This window comes from Procambarus clarkii, chromosome 1, assembly GCF_040958095.1.
Source record: "Procambarus clarkii isolate CNS0578487 chromosome 1, FALCON_Pclarkii_2.0, whole genome shotgun sequence".
NCBI lineage: Eukaryota > Metazoa > Arthropoda > Malacostraca > Decapoda > Cambaridae > Procambarus > Procambarus clarkii.
Genome location: NC_091150.1, coordinates 39,545,234 through 39,557,733, shown reverse-complemented (window position 1 = coordinate 39,557,733; position 12,500 = coordinate 39,545,234). Strand labels below are relative to the sequence as shown.

Genomic DNA, 12,500 nt, shown 5'->3' with positions numbered 1-12,500 from the left:
TGAAATGCATGGACTGAGACTTAGAGGTGTAAGTTTAACATGGATTCGACGAGTAGATGGTTGGGGAGTGAGGGAGAGGGTAGAGGAAGCAGTGGTAACGATGAGGGAGAGTGAGAGAAGGAATGAGAATGAGAGTGAGAATAAGAGAGAGAGAGAGAGAGAGACCAGATACCTGGAGTCAGTAGTGCCAACGGCGCGTCACACAGCGTCATAGTCGGGACAGATGTGGAACGGATGTGGTCTGTGGACAGGTGTGGAACAGATGTGGTGGGGTCTGGCGTGGGGGGGGGGCGGGGGTGGAGGGGAAGGGGGTCTGGTGTGGGTGTAGAAGTGTCGCGGGGAGAGAGGGGGGAGGGGATGTGTGTGTGGTGTGGGTGTGGTGGGGGAGTGTGTTCGGGGTATGGTGTGGTGGGGGTGTGGTGGGGGTGTGGTGGGTGGTGTGACGGGGGGTGTTGTGGTAGTGTAGTGGAGGTGTGGGTCTCGTATAGGTGTGGTACAGGTGTTAGGGAACACCTGTGGTGTGGGTGCATTAGTGAGAGGGAAAGTGAGAGAGGGGGTGTATGGTGTGAGTGTATTAGTGAGGGGGGTGTATAAGAGGGGTGTATGGTGTGAGTGTATTAGTGAGGGGGGTGTATAAGAGGGGTGTATGGTGTGAGTGTATTAGTGTGTTAGGGTGTATTAGAGAGGGGGTGTGCGGTGTTAGTGTATTAGTGAGGGTGTATGAGAGAGGGATGTATGGTGTAAGTGTATTAGTGAGGATGTAAGAGAGGAGTGTATGGTGTGAGTGTATTAGTGTATTAGGGTGTATGAGAGGGGTGTATGGTGTGAGTGTATTAGTGTATTAGGGTGTATGAGAGGGGGGGGGCACACGTCTGACCATACCTGGCTTGCCTCTGGGGATATACACCACTGTCTCGTTTGCTCCTAGTTGGGGTAAAAGACAATGAAAATCACATCAGTACAATCACCCACAATCACAAGTCGCTTTTCTCCTGAAAATAACACAAATTCTTCACGAATACATCTTTGCAATAGTCCTTCAGTTTGCATTTAAAAATAATTTTGCTTTAAAGCACACAAAATTATCTTGTATGAACAAAGCAATTTTTTATATACATTGAGCACTTCCTTTTTCATACATATTTTATAGAAGGAAAATCATTGACATAAAAGTTGATATTGAAACCAGAAAGACCATTTCCCGTAGACTTATACATCATAAAGTTAAATAGTACTTAATGTTTAACTCTTCCACAGGATGCAATGTTTTCTTACACTCGAGAGACTGAAGATAATTTCTAGAAAGGTTAAATTTTGGAAATTATCGTAAATTTAAAACTCTAGATGATTACAGTCAGTAATCAGTAATGTACTGGAAGTTGAGTGACAAGGTGTCACACAGACTCTTACCCTATTGGTTGTTAGTCACACACCACCACACACTGTTAGTCACACACCATCACACACTGTTAGTCACACACCACCACACACTGTTAGTCACACACCACCACACACTGTTAGTCACACACCACCACACACTGTTAGTCACACACCATCACACACTGTTAGTCACACACCATCACACAACGTAAGATCAAACGCTCCCTTCAAACAAATTATAATATTAACTTATTAAATGACATATGCAAATGTACAACACCCCAACCATCTTTATCTATGAGGGAATATGGTGTTTGCCTGTTCAAGGTTGTAGTCCAGACACATTTAGGTCTAGCCTCACCCAACTTCGCAGGGTGAATGGTCTGGGGTACGGGACAGACATAGGCTGGTCGAGCTGGCCAGAATTTAAGAAAGGAACAGCGTGCCAGGGTCACGTTCCTACCTCCACGACGATTTTTGGCACTGGCCGCCATCTACACCTACCTTAAAATTTTGAAAACAAAAAATCTCGAAACTAATTTTTGTCTTATATTAATATATAACATTATTCACTGATCTTGGGAGAATATAAATTTTCTGCTATTCAATACTTTTGCCATACTAACATAAAACAAATGTTCCTCCCACACCTTCAAAGGCTTTCTCAGCCCCCGGACTCTGTCTCAAAGCGAGCAAGTAAGCGGACCATGCCAGTGGTACACTATTATGGTATTTGGTAAGAGAAAGGAACAGATAGCGAAAAGCAAAGAAACAGACACACGGACAGACAAAATGAGAGAAAGACAGAGAAACAGAGACAGACTCACAAACCCAGAGAGATAGAACTGCAGAGAGACCGGATCGACCACGGCTAAGAGAGAGAGAGAGAGAGAGAGAGAGAGAGAGAGAGAGAGAGAGAGAGAGAGAGAGAGAGAGAGAGAGAGAGAGAGAGAGAGAGAGAGAGAGGAGAGAGAGGGGGGGGGAGGGGGGGGGGGGAGGGGGGGGGGGGAGGGGGGGGGGGAGGGGGGGAAGATCAACAGGTTAAGACACTAACAACATAGCACTGAGACACACATCTTCACACCCCTCCCCCCAGACACAACCCCATCATACAACACTAACAACACCCTCGGACCACAACAACACCATCTACACAACACTTGAGCCGCTCTACACCCCACACTTTACACATTGAAGATATGGCAACGGTCCCTTTCTTGCTCAGTTGCCATGGCCCCTTTTTCCTCTCAGCCCCTTCACATCTCGGGAGTCTCACTTCACAGCCTTCTCTTTACCCTCCGACATCCGGTCACTACCACCATCTCACCTGACAACCACCATCTCACCTGACAACCACCATCTCACCTGACATCCACCATCTCACCTGACAACCACCATCTCACCTCACAACCACCATCTCACCTGACAACCACCATCTCACCTGACAACCACCATCTCACCTGACAACCACCATCTCACCTGACAACCACCATCTCACCTCACTACCAGCATCGCTTCCAGATCTCCCAGCCAGACGCTGGCTTATACACTCCACCTTAAACTTGTATAACTAACCTGGCCATTTGGAAGCACAACACCGCCTACCATCCCACTCCCTGGGACTATCTCTTGGGGACTATCTCTTGGGGACTATCTCTTGGGGACTATCTCTTGGGGACTATCTCTTGGGGGCTATCTCTGGGGACTATCTCTTGGGGACTATCTCTTGGGGGCTATCTCTGGGGACTATCTCTTGGGGACTATCTCTTGGGGACTATCTCTTGGGGACTATCTCTTGGGGACTATCTCTTGGGGACTATCTCTTGGGGACTATCTCTTGGGGACTATCTCTTGGGGACTATCTCTGGGGACTATCTCTTGGGGACTATCTCTTGGGGACTATCTCTTGGGGACTATCTCTTGGGGACTATCTCTTGGGGACTATCTCTTGGGACTATCTCTTGGGGACTATCTCTTGGGACTATCTCTTGGGGACTATCTCTTGGGGACTATCTCTTGGGGACTATCTCTGGGGACTATCTCTTGGGGACTATCTCTTGGGGACTATCTCTTGGGGACTATCTCTTGGGGACTATCTCTTGGGGACTATCTCTTGGGGACTATCTCTTGGGGGCTATCTCTGGGGACTATCTCTTGGGGACTATCTCTTGGGGACTATCTCTGGGGGACTATCTCTTGGGGACTATCTCTGGGGACTATCTCTTGGGGACTATCTCTGGGGACTATCTCTTGGGGACTATCTGTTGGGGACTATCTCTGGGGACTATCTCTGGGGACTATCTCTTGGGGACTATCTCTTGGGGACTATCTCTTGGGGACTATCTCTGGGGACTATCTCTTGGGGACTATCTCTTGGGGACTATCTCTGGGGACTATCTCTTGGGGACTATCTCTTGGGGACTATCTCTGGGGACTATCTCTTGGGGACTATCTCTGGGGACTATCTCTTGGGGACTATCTCTGGGGACCATCTCTTGGGGACTATCTCTTGGGGACTATCTCTGGGGACTATCTCTTGGGGACTATCTCTTGGGGACTATCTCTGGGGACTATCTCTTGGGGACTATCTCTTGGGGACTATCTCTGGGGACTATCTCTTGGGGACTATCTCTTGGGGACTATCTCTGGGGACTATCTCTTGGGGACTATCTCTTGGGGACTATCTCTGGGGACTATCTCTTGGGGACTATCTCTTGGGGACTATCTCTGGGGACTATCTCTTGGGGACTATCTCTTGGGGACTATCTCTGGGGACTATCTCTTGGGGACTATCTCTGGGGACTATCTCTTGGGGACTATCTCTGGGGACTATCTCTTGGGGACTATCTCTGGGGACTATCTCTTGGGGACTATCTCTGGGGACTATCTCTTGGGGACTATCTCTGGGGACTATCTCTTGGGGACTATCTCTTGGGGACTATCTCTTGGGGACTATCTCTGGGGACTATCTCTTGGGGACTATCTCTGGGGACTATCTCTTGGGGACTATCTCTTGGGGACTATCTCTTGGGGACTATCTCTGGGGACTATCTCTTGGGGACTATCTCTTGGGGACTATCTCTGGGGACTATCTCTTGGGGACTATCTCTTGGGGACTATCTCTTGGGGACTATCTCTGGGGACTATCTCTTGGGGACTATCTCTTGGGACTATCTCTCAAGCTAACATAGATTCATTGGTCACTCAGGCTTAAGTGACCAAGGCTTCATGATGTATCATGTTAATTATGAAATTGCTTTAGTACAGAAGGACCAGATAATTCTGTTAATTGAAGAGACTATACAGAAGTCACTATAAAGTGGGTGAAGACACGATGACTAATTCAGACGTCAGAAGATCACCACGACCTGGAGCATGACACAGAGAGTCAGCACACTAACGTGACTGCATCAAGGTGAAAATCCGCAGGAACCGTGGTGAGGGTTCGAACCTGGGCGGAGGGGTGTTCCCACGTACACGCTTCTAGCCACTAGACCAAAACTGGATAAGTCCATCAGGTCGTGTGTGTGAGTGCTCCCACAGGACTTGACAATGGTCCAGGATGGACCCAAGCGTCGTTTCTTCAGCTTGTGATGTGTGGTGTGGTCATCAGACTACGGGAACAAGGCAATTAGTGCCACCACCAACCGCTAGTTGTCTAAAGCGAGACTTTTGTAGTATTTCGTATTTATTATGTAATACGTGCTGTAGTCTAAACGTAGAAGCAGGGAAGTCGATTATATATTCATTCACTGTATGCCTGGATTGTACCTAGATGGGGTTCCGAGAGTTCTACTCCCCAAGCCCGGCCCGGGGCCAGGCTTGACTTGAGAGAGCTTGGTCCACCAGGTTGTTGCTTGGGGGGGCGGGCCGCTTGCCCCACGTAACCACTACAGCCCGGTTGGTCAGGCACTTCTTGCAGAAAACTGTCCAATTTTTCTTGATTCCAAAGTTTGATCCGGCAAAATTTCTTATACGAGCTGAGAGGATATGAACACCCAGGATATGAACCTGGGACCAAGCTCTCCTCTTGGATATGAACCTGGTTCATATCCAAGAGGATATGAACCTCTAAATTTCAGAGTGTTCTCTGATTGTGCCTCTGTCACCTCTATTCTTCACTCCTCTATTTTCCATTAACTTCCATATCGTTCACTCCAGAATGTTGTTATTTTACTGAGCAAATTTGTGATCGTCTGCCATGTATATAAATTTTGTCTGCCATATATATATTTTCCATGTATATATAATTTGGCAACCTTCTCGTCTCCTTTCGAGAGGTTTGAGACGATCTCAATAGTTTAGGTGCCTTAACGCGTCTATGTGTGCTGTATATGTTCTCTGAATTGTCTCTATTTCAGCAATGTCTCCTGCTGTGAAGGGTGATGTATCGAGCAGTACTCACGACGGAACAGCACAAGTGATCTGAATATTATTAGCATTGTGATGGAATCCCTGGATTTGAAAGCTCTCGTAATCCATCCTATAATTGTTTAAGCTGACAATATTTGCTTGGTTATGCTCCCTAAACTCTAGGTCGTCAGACATCATTACTCCCAGATACTTTACATGCTATTTCCTACTATGGACAGTTTGATTGTGCTTTGAACCCTGTATTTTGTTTGTCTTAATTCTTACTATAAATGAATACCTGAAATTTATCACTGGTAAACATCATGTTATTTTCTGCTGCCGAAAATAATCGAAAACTATTAATATCCTTGTAGTTTTTCAATGTCTTTTACAGAGGTAACTTTCATGAGGATTTGTGTGTCTCTGCAAAAGATGACATGAAGCTGTGGTTTTATTTTTGTCTATATCTGATATGAGAACAAAGAAAACCAGTGGAGTAAAGACTGACCATCAAGGTATACAGCTTTTCACTGTACATGGACTCTATTTGATTTGATTGACTGTTACTTTTTGCGTTCTGTTTGACAGAAAATTTAATATCCATCGCATTATTTTGCCTGTTATTCCCATTGACCTCAGTTTGAGTGCTGTCACTCCTTGGTCACAGTTATCAAATGCCTTTGCAAAGTCCATGCATATCACATCAGCTGTCAGTTATTCTTCTAATGCATCAATGATTTCGTCGCGTTGGTCAAGTAACTTCGAAAGGCATGATCTTCCCTCTCTAAATCCATGTTGGCCTGGGTTGTGAAGGTCATTGGTCTCTATGAAACCTGGAGACCTTAGTCCTGATCACTCTCCCAAAAACTTTTATTATATGGAACGTTAGTCTAAATGGTATATAATTCTTGGCCAATGCTTTGCTCCCTCTCTTTACAAGGGAAGCAATAATTGCGGATTTAAGAACTTCAGTAATATATTCAGTGTCCAAGCACTTTCTCCACGCTTCACTGAGTGCTCGTGCTACTGGCACTTTGCACTTCTTTATAAATATTAAGTTCCAGAAGTCTGGATCCGGGGCTGAGTGCATGGGCATGATGTCGATTTCCCTTTCAAAAAATCTGTGGAGCTTGTGTTGATATCGGTTATATTTTCAGGGGTTTGGATATCACACATAAAGCAGCAATATAATATTTTTGGAACAGAGCTGTCAGTGACTACATTATAGGTTCTATGATTCCTTGCAAAGTCCTATCATCTCGACGGAGGAGCAAAAAGGTGAATGATAATACATTCTATAACTCCCATCCCACTCACTGGTTCAGGGGGGAAACAAATGGTAGAAATGTTGTTACAAGTTGTATTCCTATCCTGCCCTTGAAGGCACGGTAAACATTTGCTGGTGGAGAGGATTTGGACGCCACATTATGTGGAAGCTTTGCTGCCACTGCCTCACCATCCACCCACCTACATCCACCCACCTACATCCACCCACCTACATCCACCCACCTACATCCACCCACCTACATCCACCCACCTACATCCACCTCTACTATCGATAGTACGAGAGGGACACGTGGCTGTCGGAAGGGCAAGGTGCCATACTGGGCGATTTCATCGACAAATATCTCCCTCTCCCAAGATACTGTCCGACAAATAACTATATCTGAAAATAGTTTAAGTAGTATCTCTCTTTTCACTGAATGGCAATTTCAGGGTTTCAGCGACGACTGAAGAAGCCAGCGGTGACTCTCACTCTACCGACACGTTCAGCTCATGTTGCTGGGACATCAACTGAGGAACAATAATAAAATCCTTTAACGGTGACTTGGAGGTAAATAGATGTGTGTGATATTTGATGTCGAAGTCGACGGTTCACTCCAGTCCAGGGGGCCAGATTCACGAAGTAGTTACGCAAGTACTTATGAACGTATGCATCTTTCCTCAATATTTGACGGCTTTGTTTACATTTATTAAACAGTTTACAAGCATGAAAACTTGCCAATCAACTGTTGTTATTGCTATAAACAGCCTCCTGGTGCTTCCGGGCTCATTAACTGTTTAATAATTGTAAACAACGCCGCCAAAGATAGAGAAAAGATGTACAGGTTCGTAAGTGCTTGCGTAACTGCTTCGTGAATCTGGCCCCTGGGATAGAACGTATTCACAGCTCGACGATAGCTGCATAAACTGCTTCTTAAGCCAGTACTTGACTACACTCTTGTCATATTACGCACATTGTAAGCAAACTGTTCATTTCCTCCCCGTGCTAACTACCGCCAGGGATAAGTGGGAAGATACACTCTCACAACGAACTTCATATCGACTCATCCTTAAAAACACAACATTGTTTATCTTCGAGCGAGTGTGTGAGGTGCTCTGCCTGAACTTAAAAAACAGGTTATTTACGACCAAAGGAAGACTACACACACAGGCACGACCTACATCAGTAAATCTTAAACCAACGATAATTTGTTGTGCAAGTCAAAGCGGCCTGAGGTGAGGGAGGGACCCAACTGTACTTGGCTTCATCAAGTTCTCCAGAGACCTTTTAGGGCTCTCGAGAGACCTTTTAGGGCTCTCGAGAGATCTTTTGGGGCTCTCGAGAGATCTTTTGGGGCTCTCGAGAGATCTTTTAGGGCTCTCGAGAGATCTTTTAGGGCTCTCGAGAGATCTTTTAGGGTTCTCGAGAGATCTTTCAGGGCTCTCGAGAGATCTTTCAGGGCTCTCGAGAGATCTTTCAGGGCTCTCGAGAGATCTTTTAGGGTTCTCGTGAGATCTTTCAGGGTTCTCGAGAGATCTTTCAGGGCTCTCGAGAGATCTTTTAGGGTTCTCGTGAGATCTTTCAGGGTTCTCGAGAGATCTTTTGGGGTTCTCGAGAGATCTTTCAGGGCTCTCGAGAGATCTTTCAGGGCTCTCGAGAGATCTTTTAGGGCTCTCGAGAGATCTTTTAGGGTTCCGTGAGATCTTTTGGGGCTCTCGAGAGATCTTTTAGGGCTCTCGAGAGACCTTTCAGGGTCCATCATAGCCTGCATTTACAGATTACAAAAGTGATAGCGGTTTACGAGCTAACAAGTATTTCACTCACATTAGAGAAATAGATATCCGAGATTACAAGTAGTTCACATATCAAACTAATAACATGAACTACTCGCATTATGACAGCAAGCGAAGGGACGATGTAGCACCTACGCCTCTATTGAAAAATACAAGCCATTCCCCTTTATATTTAATCTGGCCTAACTTATTTTCTTCCTTGTAAATAATACCATATTAGAGATGTTCATTGTATCGGGCTTGAAGAGACACGTGGCAATTACCATAAAAAAGTAGTTATTTCTGGTACATTCGCATATTTTGCACTTTAGTCTCTAATAGATTAAAAAAAACAAATCTTGACCAATAATTAGAATCCTGTGCATCTTGACCAATCAGGGCACACATCAGCTATGAGCCAATCAGTATGCTTGGCGACGACTCGGGCACATAGCTCCGTGCCAAAGCAATTACGCAAACACAGCGGGAGCATTAAGAGCGGGGAAGCCGCCAGGTGTCGTAACTCGCCCCAGACAGTAGACAGGATTGCCAACAGTGTCAGTCTAGCGAGAGATTGATGCGGATCGGAAGAGAAATGGGAGATCTGTCCTACTCGACACCAGGTAGCAGATCTGAGGCTGAGTGACAGCCAGCATAGCCTAGACGGTCTTGGCCATGCAAGCTGTCATTAGGCCAGCACGCCGGTCAGGACATATGAGGCCAATCAGAATGGCAACGTCGCATGCACATATACCGGACCTAATGATGTACAGAGGTCATGACTATAAGATAATCATCAGGAAGCATCAACACTTCATCAAGCTGACAGAGAGAGAGAGAGAGAGAGAGAGAGAGGCACCACTCTAGAGACCTGCCCAGCAAATCTCGTATATTCAGCATGATGCGACAACTAATATTTCTTTTTTGCTCAAATTCAAATTAGCATATTACCTTATACTGGAGGGCGAAGGCCAGCTTGAGTATGTAAAACTGGATGGCGTAGCACGCTTAATAACTTAAGTTGTTCAAGGACACGTCAACTGTGTCGAGGGAGGGTTGTAAACTAGTCAGAGTGAATATTATATTAATCACTGATAGTAAATATCAAGTAAATATATAGCGACGACCCTTGGAGGGGGGCTGCTAGTGACGACCCCTGGAGTGACACAGGGGGGCCGACCCCTGGAGTGACACAGGGGGGGCTGCATGTGACGACCCCTGGAGTGACACAGGGGGGGCCGACCCCTGGAGTGACACAGGGGGGGCTGCATGTGACGACCCCTGGAGTGACACAGGGGGGGGGGGGCTGCTAGTGACGACCCCTGGAGTGACACAGGGGGGGGGCTGCTAGTGACGACCCCTGGAGTGACACAGGGGGGGCCGACCCCTGGAGTGACACAGGGGGGCTGCATGTGACGACCCCTGGAGTGACACAGGGGGGGGGGGCTGCATGTGACGACCTCTGGAGTGACACAGGGGGGGCCGCATGTGACGACCCCTGGAGTGACACAGGGGGGGGGGGCTGCATGTGACGACCCCTGGAGTGACCCAGGGGGGGCTGCATGTGACGACCCCTGGAGTGACCCGGGGGGGGGGGCGCTGCATGTGATGACCCTGGAGTGACACAGGGGGGGGGGGCTGCATGTGACGACCCCTGGAGTGACCCAGGGGGGGGGGCAGCATGTGACGACCCCTGGAGTGACCCAGGGGGGGCTGCATGTGACGACCCCTGGAGTGACACAGGGGGGGAGGCTGCATGTGACGACCCCTGGAGTGACCCAGGGGGGGGCTGCATGTGACGACCCCTGGAGTGACCCAGGGGGGGGGGTGGCTGCATGTGACGACCCCTGGAGTGACCCGGGGGGGGGCTGCATGTGACGACCCCTGGAGTGACCCAGGGGGGGGGCTGCATGTGACGACCCCTGGAGTGACCCAGGGGGGGGGGCTGCATGTGACGACCCCTGGAGTGACCCAGGGGGGGGCTGCATGTGACGACCCCTGGAGTGACACAGGGGGGGGGCTGCATGTGACGACCCCTGGAGTGACCCAGGGGGGGCTGCATGTGATGACCCCTGGAGTGACCCAAGGGGGGGGGCTGCATGTGACGACCCCTGGAGTGACCCAGGGGGGGGGCTGCATGTGACGACCCTTGCGTGAGGGAGAGAGAGACGGGAAGGTAAGCTGGGGTTTGAACACTCATCAGCTTTAAGGCCGGGCCCCTCATAGTTGTAATGGACCCTCACCTGAGAGTTGCCACGGTGTCCACCCTCACCTGAGAGTTGCCACGGTGTCCACCCTCACCTGAGAGTTGCCAGGGTGTCCACCCTCACCTGAGAGTTGCCACGGTGTCCACCCTCACCTGAGAGTTGCTACGGTGTCCACCCTCACCTGAGAGTTGCCACGGTGTCCACCCTCACCTGAGAGTTGCCACGGTGTCCACCCTCACCTGAGAGTTGCCACGGTGTCCACCCTCACCTGACAGTTGCCACGGTGTCCACCCTCACCTGAGAGTTGCCACGGTGTCCACCCTCACCTGAGAGTTGCCACGGTGTCCACCCTCACCTGAGAGTTGCCAGGGTGTCCACCCTCACCTGAGAGTTGCCACGGTGTCCACCCTCACCTGAGAGTTGCTACGGTGTCCACCCTCACCTGAGAGTTGCCACGGTGTCCACCCTCACCTGAGAGTTGCCACGGTGTCCACCCTCACCTGAGAGTTGCCACGGTGTCCACCCTCACCTGACAGTTGCCACGGTGTCCACCCTCACCTGAGAGTTGCCACGGTGTCCACCCTCACCTGAGAGTTGCCACGGTGTCTACCCTCACCTTAGAGTTGCCACGGTGTCTACCCTCACCTGAGAGTTGCCACGGTATCTACCCCTCACCTGAGAGTTGCCACGGTGTCCACCCTCACCTGAGAGTTGCCACGGTGTCTACCCTCACCTGAGAGTTGCCACGGTGTCCACCCTCACCTGAGAGTTGCCACGGTGTCCACCCTCACCTGAGAGTTGCCACGGTGTCTACCCTCACCTGAGAGTTGCCACAGTGTCAACCCTAACCTGAGAGTTGCCACGGTATCTACCCCTCACCTGAGAGTTGCCACGGTGTCCACCCTCACCTGAGAGTTGCCACGGTGTCCACCCTCACCTGACAGTTGCCACGGTGTCCACCCTCACCTGAGAGTTGCCACGGTGTCTACCCTCACCTGAGAGTTGCCACAGTGTCAACCCTAACCTGATTGTTGCCACGGTATCTACCCCTCACCTGAGAGTTGCCACGGTGTCCACCCTCACCTGAGAGTTGCCACGGTGTTTACCCTCACCTGAGAGTTGCCACAGTGTCAACCCTAACCTGAGAGTTGCCACGGTATCTACCCCTCACCTGAGAGTTGCCACGGTGTCCACCCTCACCTGAGAGTTGCCACGGTGTCTACCCTCACCTGAGAGTTGCCACGGTGTCCACCCTCACCTGAGAGTTGCCACGGTGTCCACCCTCACCTGAGAGTTGCCACGGTGTCCACCCTCACCTGAGAGTTGCCACGGTGTCTACCCTCACCTGAGAGTTGCCACAGTGTCAACCCTAACCTGAGAGTTGCCACGGTATCTACCCCTCACCTGAGAGTTGCCACGGTGTCCACCCTCACCTGAGAGTTGCCACGGTGTCTACCCTCACCTGAGAGTTGCCACAGTGTCAACCCTAACCTGAGAGTTGCCACGGTATCTACCCCTCACCTG

The 12,500-nt window shown here is 49.3% G+C and overlaps 1 protein-coding gene across 13 annotated transcripts in view; it reads right to left on the bottom strand.

Moving 5' to 3' along the window:
- Nucleotides 1–12,500, bottom strand: part of qvr (protein quiver) — a 435,902-nt gene that overhangs the window by 80,604 nt on the left and 342,798 nt on the right. For 5 of the 13 annotated variants that reach the window (XM_045765228.2, XM_045765141.2, XM_069337533.1 and 2 more), the window contains exon 3: nucleotides 883–924. The exons of the other annotated variants lie outside the window; for them this stretch is intronic. In XM_045765228.2, the coding sequence (XP_045621184.1) occupies nucleotides 883–924 (42 nt within the window). The remainder of the gene's footprint in view (nucleotides 1–882; nucleotides 925–12,500) is intronic. 13 annotated transcript variants of the gene reach the window in all.